General features: G+C 40.3%; 1 protein-coding gene across 1 annotated transcript in view; it reads right to left on the bottom strand.

Annotated features, from left to right (window-relative positions):
* The window catches only part of gli2a (GLI family zinc finger 2a), an 87,302-nt gene extending 69,514 nt beyond the window's left edge, over positions 1-17,788 (bottom strand). The window contains exons 1-2 of the mRNA XM_040149377.1: positions 17,430-17,788; positions 362-501 (exon numbers count right to left, since the gene is read on the bottom strand). Coding sequence (XP_040005311.1) covers positions 362-476 — 115 coding nt within the window. The 5' untranslated portion in view covers positions 477-501; positions 17,430-17,788. The remainder of the gene's footprint in view (positions 1-361; positions 502-17,429) is intronic.
* Between the last annotated feature and the right edge of the window lie 1,964 nt (positions 17,789-19,752).

Genomic DNA, 19,752 nt, shown 5'->3' with positions numbered 1-19,752 from the left:
TCTGTGGTACTATTGAAATATATTACATCACAGGGACAGGTGTTTCTATTATTTTGTCCACCTCATTTATATCAAAGAGGGGAGGCTAAATAATACAAATCCCTCTCCGTGTAATATAGCACAGTTCAAAAGCACCACAAGCTGCATCCTCCAAAATGATTAAGTTGAGTCTACAACGCTCTTAAAACTGTTTCAATAAAAACTGATCATTCTAACCTTCACGTAGGATTTATTGCAGGACTGTTGTATTAGACTGCATTAGTTTAAGCAAGGTGTACCGAATAAACTGCCAATGTCCACCCTATGTCAAATATCTTGTGTAAATGGTAAGTGAGAAAACAGCATTGGAAAATTGTTGTACCTCTGGTCAGAGTGGTGGGTGAGGGCTTTTTTGGGAGTTCTGAGAAGCTGCTTCCATCCAAACCTGAGCCCTTACACTCCTTCTTCTCAGTGGCTGTTGGATTTGAAGTCTCCATGCTGCTCTTCAATTTCTGTCACAACCTGAGAGGCAAGAGAGACAATAACGTTAGGTAAAATATCTGATGTTGGCTGTGACAATGAAAAAAAGAAAAAAAAAAATCCTGCATTGTAAATGAATTAATGCATTTTACATTTCAAGTGGCTGTGGCAAATCAAACATGGCAGCAAGAACAGCAGGAAAAATGGCTTAATGGTGTGGAGGTCTTTAGACAGCAGGAGGAACAGCTGTTGGGTTTACAAAAAACTAAGTTATGATGACACTGTATAACACAGTGCTATTTGAAAAAAACTGAGACATATTACAATGTGGTCACTGTTATTTCTCTATAGGTGTGCATATATTTATTCTGTCAAGTCAGTCCCTAAACACACATACAGGTTTTCTCAGTTCGATGCAATGAGTTCACAATGGCCCCTCTGTTCCAATTGTAAACATGAGTGGCCCTTAGCATTGAGGTTTTAGCCGCAAACGCCGTGTTAATACCTCTTCATGTCTGTGTGAATGGCTCGATAACTTGGCAAAGTGCCACTTGTTTGACTTGTTGGGACCTACAAGATCATCCTCTGCCAAGAACAAACAAGAGCCAGTCCTCTGGCCTCGGAAGGAAAAGTCATTCCACTCTAGCTAGTTTGTGACCATCACTTTTCCACCTGCTTTCAGGCACTGATGAAAAAAATTTCTGTGTACTGTGACAGATTGCTGAGATGATGGCAAGACAGAACAACTGGATTTAATCTGAAGGGGTGTCTTCGTATTTCACAGTTGCAAGGGAAAGGACATCTTTCCATGTAAGGTCTGCAGGTTTGGAAAACTCAGAACATTATTTTAATACAGCATCTGAATGCTTCGGGGCATCCAAATAAAGCACTTCACTTTTCTCCTGACACCTGTGGGCAGCTGTGGAAAGTCAGTTGATTAAAACTTCACATGAACGTATCAAAGAAATAATTTTGCATTCTAAATTCTTTTAAAACAAAAGTGATTATGACTTGACTTGTGCTCAAACGGTAGCTGTAGGAAAGAGCACAAAAAAAAATTAAAGGATGAAAGGAACATATTAAAAACACGCTCTTTAAAATACTTGATGGTATGAGAATATATAAATGCAAATACATAGTTATGAGTGCTAAGAATGATTCTGTCATTAGAAGGTAAACATAATTGTTCAGTGATCTGGTTACTGCTAGCCGAATGTGTGAAGTACTGTTTTTGGTTTCATGTGGATATGCAACATGTCATCCTTTATTGTGAGGCGTGTGTACTAGCAGCCATGTCTGTGACCCTTTGGAGGTGCCAGTCTCCTGTCACTGAGCCAGTGTAAGCCGATTAGAGGTGGGCGACTAACAGGTTTAGGCTGCATCTGTTTCTTTTTTTTTTCTGGTGCCAAAAAGTCCTCAAGCTAGCCAGGGAGCTGTCTTGTCTTGGAGGACTCCGTCACTCTGACATCACCTTCGTGATAGATTTTAATGTGCTCTTTCGTGGGCTTTTATCGTATTCAGTGTTGGCCAGAGAGCAGGCTCTTGGTAGTGAACCCTCTTGGCTCAGGAAAGATGTGCACATGAACACACCAGTGCTCACAACAACAGTGTTTGCCTTTTAAGCAGCCTCCCCCTTAAAAATAACTATGAACCTTCCCCTTAACATCACCCTCTGATGAACATCTGGCACTGCATTAATAGCTGTTTCCATGCTTTTTCAGCATGCCAACTATCTGCTTTCTAGTTGTCTCTGAACCTCGAGCCAATATTTTGATGAAGAGGTTTGGGTACAAGCACCTGTAAAGGTAATTTAACTATATAAAAAAAGTCCTTAGGTGCAGTTTAGATGACTGTTAAATCTAGAAACAGTTTCAGTAAAACTGCTAGATTTGAGTTCATTTCTCAAAAAGTGAACCCATTTTCACCCTGACCCCGCCAACCCCAACCCCCACGCTACCACCACCACCACCACCACTTTCCTTAATTCTCTGGAGCTGTTACATTTACCCCACTTCTTGGTGTTTCCCTACAGGCCAGACCCGCGTTGCCCCAGATGACAGGGAGGCCCAGTTCTGACAGGCTGGTACAGGTGTCAGGAGCCACATGGACAGATGGCAGGGGCCAAAGGTGAACAAACAACAAGGGTGCACTTCTTTTCTCATCTTGTGGTTGGCTGGGCAGTCCGATGTGGCACGAACAGGATAAGGGCCACCCTCCCCACCCTCTCCTTACCCCACCCTCTGATGCCATGTGATCACAGGCTGGGGACTTACAGAGTGTGGCAGGATTACCACCTCTTCCAAAGCACACAACTCACCTAACTCTCTGGATATCAAATGTCGATTTCTCATTATGCAAATAAATGTTACATGAATAAATCTTCTATTTTATGCTGTGTCTGATATCACCTCTGTCATATTAATGAAAAACTTCTACATCTGGTGTCCTGAAGACCTATCACAAGAATTGATGTTGAACAGACCACCTCAAAACAGGGAAAAGATGCTCCAGTATCAACTTCATTGTCTGTAGTGATTTCTGGGAAGTGCAGAGCAAAAACACCATAGCAATGACTGTCTAGCACCAAAATAAAAAAAAACAAGAATCTCTCAGATTACTGCTTTTGATGATTTATTTAGTAAGTTTCAATGCAAAACTACTTTTTACGCGGGTAAGGCAGGACCAACCATATCCGAAACCTAAACCCTAAGTTTTACAGTGAGACTCTTTTGTCCTTGTTCCTTCCTGCCACACAACCACAAAACTGGATGTTTTTTCCATTGAGAAATGTCTTTGCCTTTAGTGAATTGTCTTACAAACATCTGAAATGAGGTTTAGAGAACAATCTATGTCTTCGTGTATGTTTTTTTCCCAGCCGAGACTGCTGGTGTTGGTGGTTTTAGTAATGAACACAGATGCCAAGAAATATGTCTTGTATTTAATACATTCAACAAATTCTTCAGTGCTATTTTCAAACACAGTCCACCACAACAGGAAGTCTGGTAATATGTTCTGGATGAAAGTCAAATTTTCATATTCAATGATTCATAACCAAAATAGGCAGCAGAAAAAGTCTTTTTTTCTCAGCAGGTTTAGTGCATAGGACGGAATTATTGTCAGGGAAAAGTTAGATTTATAGCAGAGATTGTAGTCTTGATTTTCCTCTACCAGTCCTGACTCTGATGGGCCATCCAGACATGCCACTTAACCACACGGAACACAGGAAAAAGACTGAGGTAATGGGGAAAGTCACTGTTTGATTTTCTTCTACCCAGGTCAGTCTTAAAAGAGGGACAGATAATTCAACTTGGTTCCAATGCAGATATCTTGAAAGAAGAAAGTCAGAATATTCACTTGACCAATGAATTTACGGTTCAAGTCAGTAATTATCTCGCTCCATTTGCAGATTTCCTCTCATTTAAAGAGAACAGTCTCTCTGCCTCATCTTTTCTTCTTTTTCAACTGCTCTTCCTCTCGCTGTTAATGTACCTTTCTACCCCCTCTTCTCAGACTTGCAGGACTTTTGTTATGAGACCTGGTGTGTGTTTTGCTTAGCGCCTTGTTCAGTTTCAAGTGTTCCTCTCCTCCACTACCGTTCAACAGCTCCCCTTTCACCAACACTGAAAGGAATGCAAACACACATCAAAAGAGCCCCTCTCATTTTGAAGATTTCCAGGCTTTGCTCTTCTTCCTTTTCTTTCCTATCTTTCAGTCAATGCAATCCGTATGCTGGTAGGCTCTCTTTCCTGGCATCGCACAAACACACACACTCACACACACACACACACACACACACACACACACACACACACACACACACACACACACACACACACACACACATACACACATACATGGGTGCACACAGAAAATTTGCACACGCACAATGAGAAACCAACTGCTGTCCCACACTCTGCTCACTTGGCAAACACAAGAGAGATGGATAGGTGAGGTCTCCTTGCCCCTATGCCACCTGCAGACCTCTCTACTCCGGTTTCTGATGGTGACACACATACGGGTTAACATAACAACCACTAAAAGCCAAAATATGGTTTTGTTTTACATATTTTTTGTGTCTTCATCACAGACGTGATGTTGAAATGTTATTTTTCTGAACTGGTTGAGAATAAATCGTGCTACTTCAAGTATTTTGATTAGCTTTTGCATGTAAGACAGAAAGTTACTCATTTACTGTACCTCGAATTTTCAGGTACTTGTACGTTACTGTATTGGAGTATTTATATACTCCAATACATTTTAGATGAAAATATTTTTACACTAGTTTTTACATTTCAGTCAGCAATAATGTACTTTTCAGATTAAGAGTTTAGGACCAGGTTATAAAATATTATGCATTGTTATAAAAACAGTAGTTATAATTAGTTCCACCACAACCAGCTATAAAAATAAAATTCACCTCATACATTAAGGCATCGATAATAATAATCTAATATTGTAATACATAAAAAATATAATACTTTAATACTCTCCACAATAGCTAAATGACAAAATAGGTTTTTTGTCATTGCCTTCTAAAATGTGACACATGATCTCTAATCTGGTGTCTCTCTGGTTTAAGATTTGGTTAAATTTAGGCAACTAAACCTAGTGGCTGAAGCTGCTCTAATCAATATTTTGTATTGAAAATTGATTTTTGAAGTTTCAAATTTTCAACTTTGAATGGAAGTTTATAGTGAAACAGATTTCTTGTGACGAACCCACACAGAATTATCACCCAGCTGTAAATTACCCTCAATGCTACGACGCATTGTAGCCTCTTTCAGCTCATTGTTTTGGTTAGCTGACCCTCAACTTTACTGTTTTACTTCACTCTCACCACTCTCATCTGTGTTGTTTTCACATGAAGCTCTTGGTAAGTAAACAGCTGTTAATGCTAATATTTCCTATGTAGTAATTGAAAAAAAACGTACATATAGCACCTTTAAGGAAAGATCATGGTCATGGTTAAAGGAAGCTGTTTGTACATAACGAGATGCGAGCCATTGTCTCTTGTATCAAAGTCAGACATCATACTACGACTGCTTTTGCTTGTGACAGACAACAGTCAGTAAGTGATTGCTTGTGGCCATGATCAGTGTGTGAACGAACAACCAATGCTTTCAGTTGTCTGGTTGGGTGAGTTTAACTTGAGGAGTAGTTACATTTTTGATACATTTTCCTGCTAATTACAGAAGTAACATTTTGAATGCAAGACTTTTACTTGTAGTGGAATACACAGTACTTTTGTTTAAGTAAATGATCTCAGTACTTCATCTACCACTGTTACTGGAATTCACATGAACTGTGTGAAAATAATCTGAAATATCAGTTAATGGGAAGCATAGTGAATAGGTATGATACTGCAAAAGGTTGTTGCTACATTAAATCAGATTTTGAGTGCATTTTCATAGTATTTTAATTGAAGTTATGTATTTAACCGATTCTTTGGAGATGTGGACTTGCACACATTAAGTCATTAAAAAACAACACTCCAGGAACTGGAACAGTCTTTTTATCTGTATATATATATATATATATATATATACAGAAAGCTATCCAGTCTATCCACTGCTTCTTTTCTTAACCCTTCCTCCAGTTGCACTCGTGGGCAAAAGGCTAAACACAATGATACAGTGAAGAGGAATGCTGGAACCGTCAGATCTAATTTACAGGTGGACAGGTGTAGAAGTCAGGGGAGGTGGTGGTGAAGGAGTCCACACAGGCTTCTTCTTTCACTGTGCTTCAGTTGTACAGTACCGTAACTATATCGGGATCCAGAGAACTCCTTCATAATACAGCTGTTTTTCCCCTCACAGGACCATCCCTAACCACCTTGGCTGGACTTTCTCCAGTATTCTGCAACAATTTCATGAGAAACCTTTAATTTAACTTACCCAATGTTCTTTCTGTGAGAGCTCTTTTCACTCACCAAATACTTCCTTCTTTAGACAACAAAGCTCATTTTTAGTCCTGACTGCCGCAGTACCTTACAATCAAATGGTGCTCATTTTTAACCCACATTCTTAAACTTTCACCTTTGGTTTACCACATGAGAATTGGTATCCCTGCCAGCTTCCATCATTTAAATGTTTTAACTTTTTGATTTCTGAATTTTTTGGGCCAGGACAAAAAGAAATATTAACAGGCCCCTTTGGTCATGGTTAGGTGAATCACAAAGCTGTTTACAAACCAATATCCTATATTAGACCATTTAATCCTCTCCGTGTTCTTGGTACTTCATCACAGCTCACAGAGTACGATAAAATTGGTCTGCAGTTTCTATTCATTTTCATAAGTTGTGTGTGATATAACAGTGCCAATACACTGGGCTCATCCCCAAATCTTTACCTAAATGTGCTTGTTTTGTACAAAACATTGAGATTTACCTGACATAAAATATAGTTTTAGATGAATTAATAAACCTTTAAAGTAAAGTAGCTCTAATCAATATTTTCAAAATAAGAAATGGATGAAACAACTACATGTAATATGAAAGGAGTCACTTGCTGTGAAAAAACCCACAGAGAATTACCACCTAACTCTGCAGTTCTCTTCAGATCTACAGAGCTTTTTAGAATCCTTCAGCTCATTGTTTTGGCATCATAGCCCACAACCTTACTTTGTTTGTGGTTCACTCTCACTGCCCCCAATAACAATATCAATATCAAACCAGGAGTGTTTTTGTGGACGGATGAAACATTGCAGTTGACAGCTAGCTACAGAGACCTCTGGGAGAAGACAAGTTTAGACTAGGACAGGGCACATTCTCTGTGGCTGAATCACTTGTCTTTGGAGAAACATGTCCCTGTGAGGATGTAAAGCTCAGGTCTGAGGCCTGAGAGCAACACATTAGCCATTAGTCTGATTGAGAGGTTGAAACAACATCACTTTAGGCTGTCGCACACGTATAGATTTCAGGTCAATCAAGCAGGAATGAGAATATTGTCACAAGCTGCCTCCGAAAAACAAGGTGTAGGTTTTCTATGGTGTGAGAATTAAGTGCTTAACTTGCTTTGAAGGAAATTTAATCTTTGGATGATTCCAATTCTATTTCAAGATGGTTTGAATGTGTGGATTCAGTTTTTTTAATAATGTTGTCATGTATATCTGGGCCTTTTAAAAATATTTTCTACACCACATTCCATTATTTTTTATTAATCTCCTTTTACTTTTACTATCTGGAAAGTGCACATGGGGAACTCAAATCCCTTACCAAAACCCAACCATCCAGTGGACTGCAGAAGATGCAAAATAATGAGAAGCTAACAACTGGTGTAATATCAAAGGCATCTAAAACAGCAGACAAAAGCCTTGTGGATGAGTTCTTACCCCACCCCTGAACCTGACCTTTCCTGCTAGTAAAGGCAATATCCTGTGGTTGATCTTTTCGTTTCCCTCAACCAACAGAAAACAGATGTGGAGCTCAAAGCCTAAAAGGAATCTACATGGATGCAATTTAGGTTTTTGCCTTTGACTTGCAAGAGAATCAAGTAACTAAGTCAATGAGCAGACACTGACACAAGGGCACAGAATCAACTTACAAATTAAAGAGTAGTCCACCAATTTAGCATGATACTCCTATAACACTTTTGGGTTCATGATGGACAGTTTAAAGAACGGATCGAAATTGATACAGGAGAACCAGAGATATTCAGCGATTCAGGTGTGTTATGCTAGTATCAGCTGATGTAGCCTCAAGCCTCTGGCCTCTGGCAGAGATGAGGAGCGGGCTACAGAAGTCTGGCAAACTCACTTCTTTCTAACTCACTTTCCTTCTAACCCCCAGGTTCTTTTTTTACCTTTCACACTTGTACTCACTGAGTCAAATGGCATCAATTGAGGACTTTATCAGCTTTTCCGCATCTCCCACTGGAGCCACAAATGGCACAACTTTTCTGATGTGTAAAATTGGTGAAGTTCCCCTTTAACTTTAGCAGACAGGTATACATCATTACAAGAAACAGTTGAAACAGTTGATTAATCAATTATTCAGTAGACTTTATCCTCTAGGGAACATACAGTATAGGTCTGTACAACATTTCATTCAATCCAGCAGATAGTTGTTGAGATGTTTTAGTCTGGTTTACATTAATGGACTGACCAACTGACTGAATTGCCATCCCATGAGTCAGACCCAGAAACTAAAACTGAAAAGCAAGCAATTTGAGTATGTTAGCCTGGGCTCTGCAAAATTGCGAAGTGAATTTTTCATTATTTTTGAGTTTCATATTCCAGATAAATTGATAGTAAAAATAATCTTGACTTGAAACCTGTAATGTTTTATTGTTGACATACCACAACTGAATGAAACTGACCCTGTATCCATGTGATGGAAGTGATGTGATGGGTTTGTGTGTAAAAGTCACAGCTGTCGACTGTGCCACATTGCACACTGCTGAGTCAAGCCGGCTTCCTCTCTGAAGCATTTGGCCTGGGTCATTCATCCTCAATGTGTTGTTAGCACTCACTCTCAACTGCTTCAGCTGTCAATAACCTTGGCAACTACTTAAGCAAAACTGGCTTTGTGTGTGTGTGTGTGTGTGTGTGTGTGTGTGTGCGTGTGCGTGCGTGCGTGTGTTTGTGTGTGTGTGTGTGTGTGTGTGTGTGTGTGTGTGTGTGTGTGTGTGTGAGTGTGAGTGTGCCTGTGTGTGTGTGTGTGTCCACGCAGATATGCCTGCAAACCAGAGAGTAAAGATTTGGCCAAATCAAAATTGCCATTTGCTGCACTCAGGTTACACTGTGGTGAAACCTCAACATTGTTAGGGTGAATTCACCACTCCGGTTGAAGTACTTGTGATAGTTGACAGTCTATAGTTGTGCATTGCTGGCCCACAGAGCCAGCTGCTGCTACTTCCAAGTCAGATCTCAGGCCTTTGGTGACGGGAGGGGGACTCTCCTTGAATTTCGGGGGTTGTCAGTGTACATGTGTTTTTGGCCGGGGACCCATCAGTAGCATCTGTCAAAGCACGTCACCAGGGGAAATCTTGTGGTGTTAATTGTAATTATGACTGACTACAAGGTTAATTACAATTATTACTAACTAAAATGTAATTTTTACGCCTGCATTTTGTTCAGACTAACAAATTGAGGATTTAGAAATCAGTCCCAAGAGTGGATAAATCTGAAAGTGCCTGGCTTGTGTTTTACTGTGAACAGGGGAAATTAGATTTTAGAATACTATGATATAAGCTTGCTCAGACAGGTTGAGAGCTATGAGTCAGTAAAGGTAGGAAGATTACTTTCTGTTGCCTCTAACCCACTCTGGGATCAGTTATTTTAAATGTAGGAACTGTATCACCAATTACACTACGCAGGTGTTATCAATAACCTGCATTCCCATTTATCAGACAACACTGTGATCATAAAATAGAGAGACATGATCGATGTCTAAGTACAGCAGCAGAGTAAATACTGTTTGCCTGGTTAACAGTGATTAAATTGCAATTTGTGTTTGTTGTAAATAAGAACTACTAAATTGTGAGTTCAGGTGTATAAAAAAAATTTTTTATAGGCAATTTGCAATTTTTTAGACACTGTTTGTGGATGGAGACCAGTGTGAGCGCGCATCATTTTCAAACATCAAAGCAGTACTCCAACGAGTTACTATGCACTTCAATAAAGTCGGCTCACTCACAAGAAACAAAAAGCATGGTCTTAATCAAAGAAGCAGAGACTGAGACATCTTCACATTTATTCCTGAGAATGGGAAAGGCATTGAATCCTAATTTTCCCACAATTCAACCAACAGCATTTTTCATTACACCCTCACTGGCTTGTAAATGCCCACATCTTTGAAATTTCGCTAGCCCAGTTTGTAACGTGGGATTTCTGTAAAAACACTGCATACTCCAAGCCCAAGCTAGACCCTGATGACATCATCAGGGTCTAGCTTTATGTGTAAAGTCAGTGGCCTGTCCCTTTAATTGTGTCTTCTTACTTAGATAACTTCAGACTCTAAAAGTAATAAATATTTGTCTCAAGCTGACATTATTGAAATTCGCCAAAAGCTGCATTATAACCACTTCAAAAAGAAGGTAATATATCCTTTTTAATATTGTTGCCTTCTTTTACATGTAACATGACTTCCAAACTCTAGTTCTGTTTAAACAGTAATGTGTAATTTACTGATAAAAAAACAACAACACACATGCAGCTTTCCACACTTAGCATATGAGAGTATGTAGATTGTCTGCTGTCTTCACCCACTTTTTTTCCTGGAACGCTTTGCTACACTATGACCAACTGTTGACACTGCTGAGTTCACTCTGAGAGCAACCTGATGTTGTGAAGTCTTGCATGTGAAACAACTGAGCGCAAAGATGGTCCTCCACGTAACCAGCGCGGTTTTCATCCCACTTTCTCTCTAATGAGCTGGTTACAAAACATGAGCAAACCTCATTTTGGCCCAGAGCCAGAGTGAGAGACAGAGAGAGAAGAGTTAGGAGATGATGGCAGCAACAGACATGTTGTGAGGGAGGAGGAAGAGGTTACTGAGCTGGTTGCTAAAGACAAGCACATGTCTCTATATCGAAGCTCAGCTCTGACTCTCTCTGTCTGCCCGTGTCTTGTCTCCGGCTTCTATTTGAGAGGAGACTGTGGCCTGGCACTGAGTCGATTTGGCATCTAATATCTCCTATCATATGGAAACGTTAGTAGGCCTAGTGTAAATCATAACTTACAAACACTTTGCCCTCTCCCCTCCCAACATCAACCCCAGACTTAGCAGCACAAACACATCCCACTCCCCTCCTCTTTTTTTCTCTGTATGTTGGCTTGATTTTGTTGTCAGTGGCCTCTGCATAGAATCGCATCTCTGCCTCTGCATCAGATTAGGGCCTGTGGCAAACATCGCAGACAATACGCCTTTGTCTGCGAGCCTGTGTGAGTCTATCTCAATAGCTCACAGTTACATAGAAAAGCCCGTTGGGTGTTTTACGAGGACATGATAATGATACAGTGAAGAGAAATTATGATCTTTTCCCCTCTTGCAGTTATATGCCTGATGGCAGTAACAGCTCATCATCTTTTTACATCAGCCAGCAAGAAGTTAATTTACTTCAGGATGGAGTGAGGCAAGCATACAAGAGCTCTCGTATGCCACCAAATAGGCCTCTTTAGGTATCACTTACTTAAAGTAATAACAAATTCTTGTCATTATTTGCAGAAGTGGTGTCTTAAAATTGCCTTTTCTGACCAAACAATGGCTAGCCCTGATTCTCATAACAGTATCTATCACCTGGATCCTGGATGGCTATATTATGGAATCTGGGGGTTTCAGTCACACAGTTGATCAAAAAATTGGGGAAGAATGTGGAGAGTATGACCTCACAGCGTGGTAGGCAATCTTCCTAGTGAAATTTAAGGTGAAAACCACTGCATGAGATGGGTTTAAAGTAAAAAAAAATTAAATAATGCTGACAGAAAAATGTCTCTTAGACTAAATTTAATACAAACTATTTAAAATCAAAGATGATTGATAGTGGCAGCATCGGGCGCACCACATCTGAGTAGCGCTCCAGTCGGTAAGAGAAAAAGAAATCCCACGCCATCGTTGATGGTTTGAAATTAGTTGTTGTCTTCATTTCACCACACCATTCTTGTTGCTTTTCGCTCGACTGACATTAGTTTTCTCTACTTAAAAGTCTCTAAGAAGATTGCCTACCATCCAGTGAGTTTTTATTTTCAACATTGTTTCCATAGAATTTTATGAGTATATGAGACAAAACAAAGCTCTGAATGACTAAAATATCAAGGTTCTAGGAGATAGTGGTCAAAAGATGATCCTAGGTACAGTATGACGATCCAAGACCCGTCACCAGCAAAACCAAAAATTATTAAAAAACAATTACATTAAACTAAAAAGAAAAAGCAATCAATCAATCAAATGTTTAATTCCGTTTAATTGAAGTAGTACTCCCCACAATTTAACATTGCACTCCTATAAAGTTGTCAGACTCACAATTGGCCAGTTTAAAAAAAAAAAAAAAGGATCAAAATCGATGCAGCAGAACCATGACTATCACCTTTTTTATTTATTTTTTATTGTTTATTTTTTAACCTGGTGCCTACCTTGCCCACAATGCAACTTGACCGCTGCTAGCCTCAAACAGAGTTGAGGAGTGGTCTGATAAGCTTCTCTCTTTCTAACTCTATACCCCCAGATTTTTTTCATTTTCAAACTTGTAGTTTTTGGCCTCAAGTGATGGGAGTTGTGCAAAATTTATCAGCTTTCATGCAGCTCCCTCTGGAGCCACAAAAGGCTTTATATTTTTTTTTATATAAGTAGTAGTACTCCCCAAGACCTTGATAAAAATATCAAAAACTTTGATGATTTCAATATGAATTAACTTTTTTTGTCATTAATTAGTTGGTGTTTAATAAGGTCTATTGCCCTCTTTTTACCTATCTCCCACCTTCCTTTCTTCCTAAACTGCTGGTATTTGTTTAGTCATACAGGCAAAATGATTGATTTTTTTTTTTTAAATTGATTTTGTCACTTTTTCAAATAAAGTCAAGCCATTTATTGCTAAGAGGAAAATGGACAGATACACATTTTGCATCAAATGTTTCTCCGTTTGCTTGGCATGAATCCTTACATTTTTAGACCATTTTAATGACATTCATGTAAACACATAACAGCAGTAAATTAAACATTACATCGAGACTAAATACACTTTCAAACTTGAAGGCAAATAAAAAAGAATCAAAGTGTTGGGGTAAAAAAAAAAAAAAAAAAAAAAAACAACCTGTCCCTTTCCATTGTCCAGAGAGTTTATCTTGTTTTGAGATAATGAAATCAGTCTCACCATCCCCCTCCCACAAGTTGACTGACCTCCTGTGACCTGGGCAGGGCTCCCCCAGAAGACCAGAGCTACAACCACCATTGTTCTGTTGTAGGCCGATAGACAATGATGATGTTACTGCTAAAATGCTTTTGGGAAATTCAGTTTCCGATGAGTCAGAATGTGAGTTAAGGAGTGTGTGAACAGCTCGGCCAGCACATAATGGGAAGATCTTTGTACTGTGCTAGCGATGACACATCATGCATCACGTGGGGTTCACTGTATACAAGACTGAATCTGTTTAAGTTTTCCTCCCTTTTTGGAGATAATGGAGCTGGCTATGGTCTTGTGTTTCTTCTTCTTCTGCAGTTTAAGCATTACAACACAGAGGTACACAAATAGGAATAGGGTTGTTAGGGCCTAGTTGCATGACTTAAAAATAGTTTTCCTGAGTAAATCTACTGTGTTTCCACTGCAAATGTGCATTCCTGCTTTAGATGAAGGAGAGTGCCTCGAGTGACTGATGAGGTCAATCGGCCTGTAATGAGCTTGTCAGTTATTTTACCGTACAGCTCTTAAAATGGCTTGTTAAACACACATCAGCCTCCACTCTGTTTTCCACTGACGTGTGTTTTTAGAGGCCATACGATGTGAACGTGTTATTTTGACGGCAGCGCTACAATCCACCATGACCTCGGGTTTTGTGCTGGGATTCGAGAGTCCACTCATAGCTGCTCTAGTATAAAGCTAGGGAAGCGCAGGGTGTGGGGGTGAAATGTGCTAGCCCCCACTTCCAAACCTCACCCTCCAACCTGGGCAAGATGTGAGCCTATTTAACCTCACACACTTGAGGGAGAATGAACAGGACACCTCGACAGGATGAAACAACAGGCGTTAAAACAAGCAGAGACTGTCCTGTGCTGTCCTTATTCCAGAAGCAATGGATTAAGTGAAGGGCTCTACAGATCAATGTAGGCAAGCATCTCTCTCGTTCTTCCACTTCTTCCGGCTTCTGAAGTGCAGACTGTGAACGATCGCGGTTTTGTCGTGGCATTGCTCAACACGTAGCTGCCTTTTACAGCCCCCTAAATAGCCATGAAAGTCTTAGCAATCAACAGCACACCCTACCTCTCTGGGCTCGGGGTAGACCAATTATTGGTCTGGCTAATTAGCGGTTCCGATGTATGTAATGTATGAAATTCATTTTTTTCAGACTAAACAATTAATTTCAAAAAACAGATTAATTTATGGTATGGTAATTTTTAGTTGCAGCTCCATTATTGACTACATTACTAATAGGCTTAACAGGAGAACGTATCAATACATTTAATGATTACTTGCAGCCTAACACTGATACTCAAAACTAATATAGTGCCTAGTCATGGCACACAACCTGCTCTGTGGCAAGTATATGATCTCACTTAAAGTACATCTGCGTGAATGATATATTGAAGAATAGCATGTGTGTGTGTTTTTCTTAAAAGAAAAGGGACAACAAAACCTTTCAAGAAAGTTTGATATTTCCTGATACTGTTATTATGATTTCCTGTTTCCTGTGCCTAAAAATTAAATTGGGCTCAAAAAACGCAAGATGGTTTTGACTGACCTTAAGGAGAAATCCACAGTGTTAGCTATCTAAAACATTAATGGATAATGCAAGGTGTTTGTGTCAGTCCCTCAGGATCAAAGAGCAAGTTTCACCATTTTTAGCCTACATTACGTTCATCAGTTAGAACGATAGACGCCTTCAGAGAACAAGCAGAGAAACTAATTTATACGTCTTCAATAGACCAGACTGTGCTGCAGGCACAAGATATGCTGCAGCATCCCCTCAGGTTTTTTCAGCTTGAAAAACCTCTTGCTGTATAACTCTGTAACTCCACCACCCACAGTCAAGCATCCAAACATCCATACTCTCTGGGCTGTATAAAGGTGTGGGAAATGTAGGAAATCAACTAATTGAAGTGAATGAGGTAAGTTCGTAAACCAAAACAACAGTTCATCCCAAAATAACTTCAGAAACACATTGAGAACACATTGACGAGGGTACTTACTAAACGTTAATGTACAAAAAGATTTGCAGTCAGTCAGATATTGTGGAAAACTTTGTGCTGACTCTTAACTATAGTATATTCAGCAGCAGGTCAGAGATGTATACAGTGCTTAAGGGAAAGGCAGCAGCTACCCTTTATCGACAGCCACTGAATTCCAGTGCAAATATTTTTCAGCCAAACCACCGAGGCCCCACAAGCCTCCCTCTACCCCACCATACCTAATGCATCCCCATCATGAGGTGACAGGCTGTTGAATGGCTTCATTGGTACAGTACAGTGTCTTAGCTCAGTGAAATGAGGGTCAGAGTGGGATGAGTTGGGGTTGAAGGCATTCTCTTTTTTTCTTCTCCGACTTCTGAGTTTACTCAGTAGGAGTGGGTGGTTGTGGTGGAGGAGGAGGAGGAGGGTGGTGGTGGGGGGCTCCTCCCCCTCCTTAGAGTCAGTCAGACTTCGCCCTCCTCACCCTCTCCTCCAACCCTCCTCTCTGTCCCTGTACGCTAGACTTCATCGGTATTCGCTTTAAAAAAAGCCCCCCCCATATACCCCTCCAACACACACACACACCACACACAAACACACAACCCGGTCGCTCCTCTTCCAGTATTTGATTCATTAAATTTTCTGTGGATTTCCAGAAAAGAGGCAAAAAAGAAACTAGATCAATAAAGTGGGGCCTGTGCACAGAGGCGATGTGTGAAAACGGGGGCTACAGCAGCATGCATACAACAGCACACAGGGGCTGGGGTTGTGGAGATGAAAGTGACATGGCCACTATGGGTCTCTGAACGCTGCAGAGCAGAGCCCCCGAACTGAGGCTGAATGAGCTGAATAGGCTCATCCATTCTTTACTCCTTTCACTCTCCGTAGGCCCTAACTGTTGGAACTCTTCATCCCTTACAATAGGCAAATGCACTAAAACTTTTTCTTTTTTTCTCATGCAAATCACCTCAGCCCTGCCTGGGTTTTACATCATGTGAAGCGGAAAACACACACACATGTATTCTTACTCAATTTTAAAAAAGATCACAAATGTTGTATTATTTAAAACTTTACACATTCATTCTTTAAAAAAAGAACAAACACTTGAATTATTCCTAAAGCTCCTTTTCTTGATCTTATACCCCAACGATCTTCCAAACTCTCTAGGTCTGTGTCTCATCAGCATGCAGGACCCATTTGATTTTCAAATGTGACTTATATGGAAAAAGCTTTTACAAAAAACACATATTTTCTTTTGCACTAATATGCAGGTCAAAACAAAGAACAAAAAAGTGGGACTCGAAAGTCCACACATGAGTTTGGAGATCATTAGCAGCGCCTGTTAGATAGGGGTAAAAGCCAATGGCAAATATAGCTGGTTAAGGGGCCCACAAAGGCGTCAAGTGTTTGTTGACTGCTCAGCCAGGAGAGCAAATAGTAAACCTTGAATCTTTCATCAATAAGTACACATCTCCCACAGCCCTGTCAGAGGCAGTAGGTGTCCATGCTGCTACTGCATTCCTGACACTTTCTGCCTGATGGTTTGTTTCTTTGCTTAGTGGCATTAAGAGATTAAAAAGTAAAGTGCTCCAAAAGTGAGGAAAGAGTGTGTGGGTGACTGCAGTAGTGCAGTGGGTGACATTGTAATTGTTTTCATTCTGAGGATACAAAGCTGAAACCCTGTGAAAAAAGCAAAGAAAGGTGTTTTCTTCTTAATTTGTAGGGTAGTTTCACCGGATTTTTATCTGAGATTTAAGCATCAAAATCCAGCAGCTTTACAGTTCAGAGACTTCAATGGAAAGCACCGCAGTCGTTTCTGTAAAACTATTAAAAGCCATGTAGAGGGATTGGCGCCGAGCTTTCTGATCACATCTCTTCCCATACGGATCAAGTTGCAGGAGAAAAATTTTTTGGATTCCTGTGTCAGATAAGTTCAAAGTGCAAATGAGATGTGAAGCTGCCCTAAGCCGCATCTGCCGTTGACACGCAAGGCAACAGAAAAGGAGGAGAGGGGGAGAAAATCAAAAGTCCAGCACTTTTTCACAGCCTTGCAGAATGGACATAAAAGACATAGAAAACACAGAACATACAAGCAAAATTAAAGCAACGTCTCCCCAACTCCACTGCTGTCAGCATCACCACAAAGTGTCCTTACCGTCTCTGCCCTCTCTTTTCACGTCGAAACCGAAGCTCTTCCACTCAGTCTTTCTGTCCGAGGAAAACTTTGCCTGGAGTCGGATTCCCGTAAACTAGGACTAAGCTGGCACCACCATTGAACGCAAAAAGCGCAAACAAGCCTCTGCGGACTTGACGCGAAACTCCATGAACCGAGTTAAGAAAAGTTTGGAAACACGCAAAGTTTGCAGGGCATTACCACCCCTTCTGTTCAGTGCGGAGCAGAAGTCGCGTTTAACTTTTTCTTACAATCCATCTTCTCCAAGAGGTGCGCTCTTGCGTGCGTGCTTTGCGCGCTTCCTCAGCAAACTAACATGATGCCTAAAGGATCGGTTTTTCTCTCGCGTCGCCTGCTCATAAAAGTTTGGGATTCAAAAGCGGTTTGGCTTCACTGGGCAGTTGTTGCAGAAACATGCGGTGGTGTTGAGATCTTCAAGCTGCTGATCTGTTTTCACCCCCCCCCACACACACACACACACACACACACACACACACACACAGACCCACACACACACCCCTTTACCATCTCCTCCTCTCTCACTCGCCTTGCTCCCTGGTGAGTTGGGCCATTTGCTGCACCAGATGGGCCGGGCTAACTCAATCCAGCAGTTGTAGACGGGGGAAAAGTTAGATAAAGTTTCATTTATTGCTCGATTGTTTTTTCCACGGACTTTATAGTTATGAATGTCTGTTGGAACCAGTTTTGTCCGGGTTTTACAGTTGAGCTACCACAGTTGGAAAACACAAATTGAAATTCCAGCGGTAGTGCTCGAGAAACCAGTGCGCTTGTTGACAGCATTACATCAAGTTTCTTTCAGTTGGAGCTCTCGGGGCTCTAATTGTATTTTTTCTTTAGGAGCAATGATTTTTTGGGGTGGGGGAGACGGATAATCAAAGCATCCTCTGATCTTGAACAAACCAAACTCACATTTACCAACAAATACATCCAAACCCTATGGTTAAAGCCATAGCTTGTTGATTTCAAAAGTAGACAGCAAACAATCTTCATAATTCGTGCTTTGTTTATTCGGATCCAGGCTTTTCATCTTAGCTGGAACCTTTGATTCAGCAGTGCAGCAGGGCCAGTCCTGCAGTAGGCAGTGATGTGTTGCGGACAAACAGCATTTATCATGTGATTCATGTGGACTTCACCTAAAGTCACCCTGTTCTTGACTGTGCATTTAAATGCTCATTTAGTTTATAAGTAATGGTTAGTTTTGAGGAAAGTAAAGAGACGAAAAAAAATCATGAAAGGGGTGGATTCAGATCCTTTACTTGAGTAAAAGCATCAATACCACAATATAAAACTACTCCATTATCAGTAAAAGTCCTGAATTCAGAATCCCACTTTGGTTTAAGCGCAGAAGTTTTATCAGCAAAATGTACTTACAGTATTTAAAGTAAAATTTCTCATTATCCAGAAAAAATGGCCCCATCAGTTTAATTATTTATTATGTTGATTATTAATGCTGATACATTTCTGTGCAAACAGGACTTCGGTGTTGTAGCAGGTCATGGTGAAGAATTTAAATACCTTTGGGTAGTTCAAGGTATGATAATGCATCATAATTTATAAAATGGCCATATGTTTTAAATAAGATCTTAATCTGCAAAGGAACCAGTAAGTACAGGCATTTTTGTAGAGGAGTTAAATGTGCAATATGAATAGAATAGAAAATGGAAATACTCAAGTAAGGAAAAAGGTCCTCAAATTTCTACTTAAGTATAGTATTTGAGCAAATATACCTTATGTTCCACATCAAAAGATGGGACTCAGTCAGGCCCGGTTTAACCAGACGTGAGGGCAAGTTAGACTAATCTGCAGGTTTATCTTTGTCTAATTGATGAATTCAAGTAATGGATAGTAGTTATCATATTTTCTTCAATTGTAATAGCACAATGTCTTTGTGCTTGTAGGACAACACCGACTATTCTGCACCATGCAACTGGGCACTCAACCCCAGCCATTGTACATCTTATAACTGTATTATATCTAATACAGTGGATGTTGTAGTTGACTATAGACCTATAAGACTAAAGGATTGTGGGTACTGAGTTTACTTCCAATGAATCGAGTGCCTGTTGTCAGCATGGTGTCCATGCAGTACTGTGTAATTTAGTCATGTGTGATATGCACCATAATGACAGCACTTTGGGGGCCTTTGGTGTTCTAGAGTCACAGGTCTGGTAATCCAGCCATATCAACACCACAACTGTCAATACCACAGACTTCCAACAGCTGACAGTCAAGTCCCAAAGAAAGACAAATCGTTGCTATATGTAACATACTATACTCTACAGCA

Source organism: Xiphias gladius, chromosome 16, assembly GCF_016859285.1.
Source record: "Xiphias gladius isolate SHS-SW01 ecotype Sanya breed wild chromosome 16, ASM1685928v1, whole genome shotgun sequence".
Taxonomy (NCBI): Eukaryota; Metazoa; Chordata; class Actinopteri; order Istiophoriformes; family Xiphiidae; genus Xiphias; species Xiphias gladius.
The sequence above is the reverse complement of the archived record's forward strand: the minus strand, read 5'-3'. Positions and strand labels throughout refer to the sequence as shown.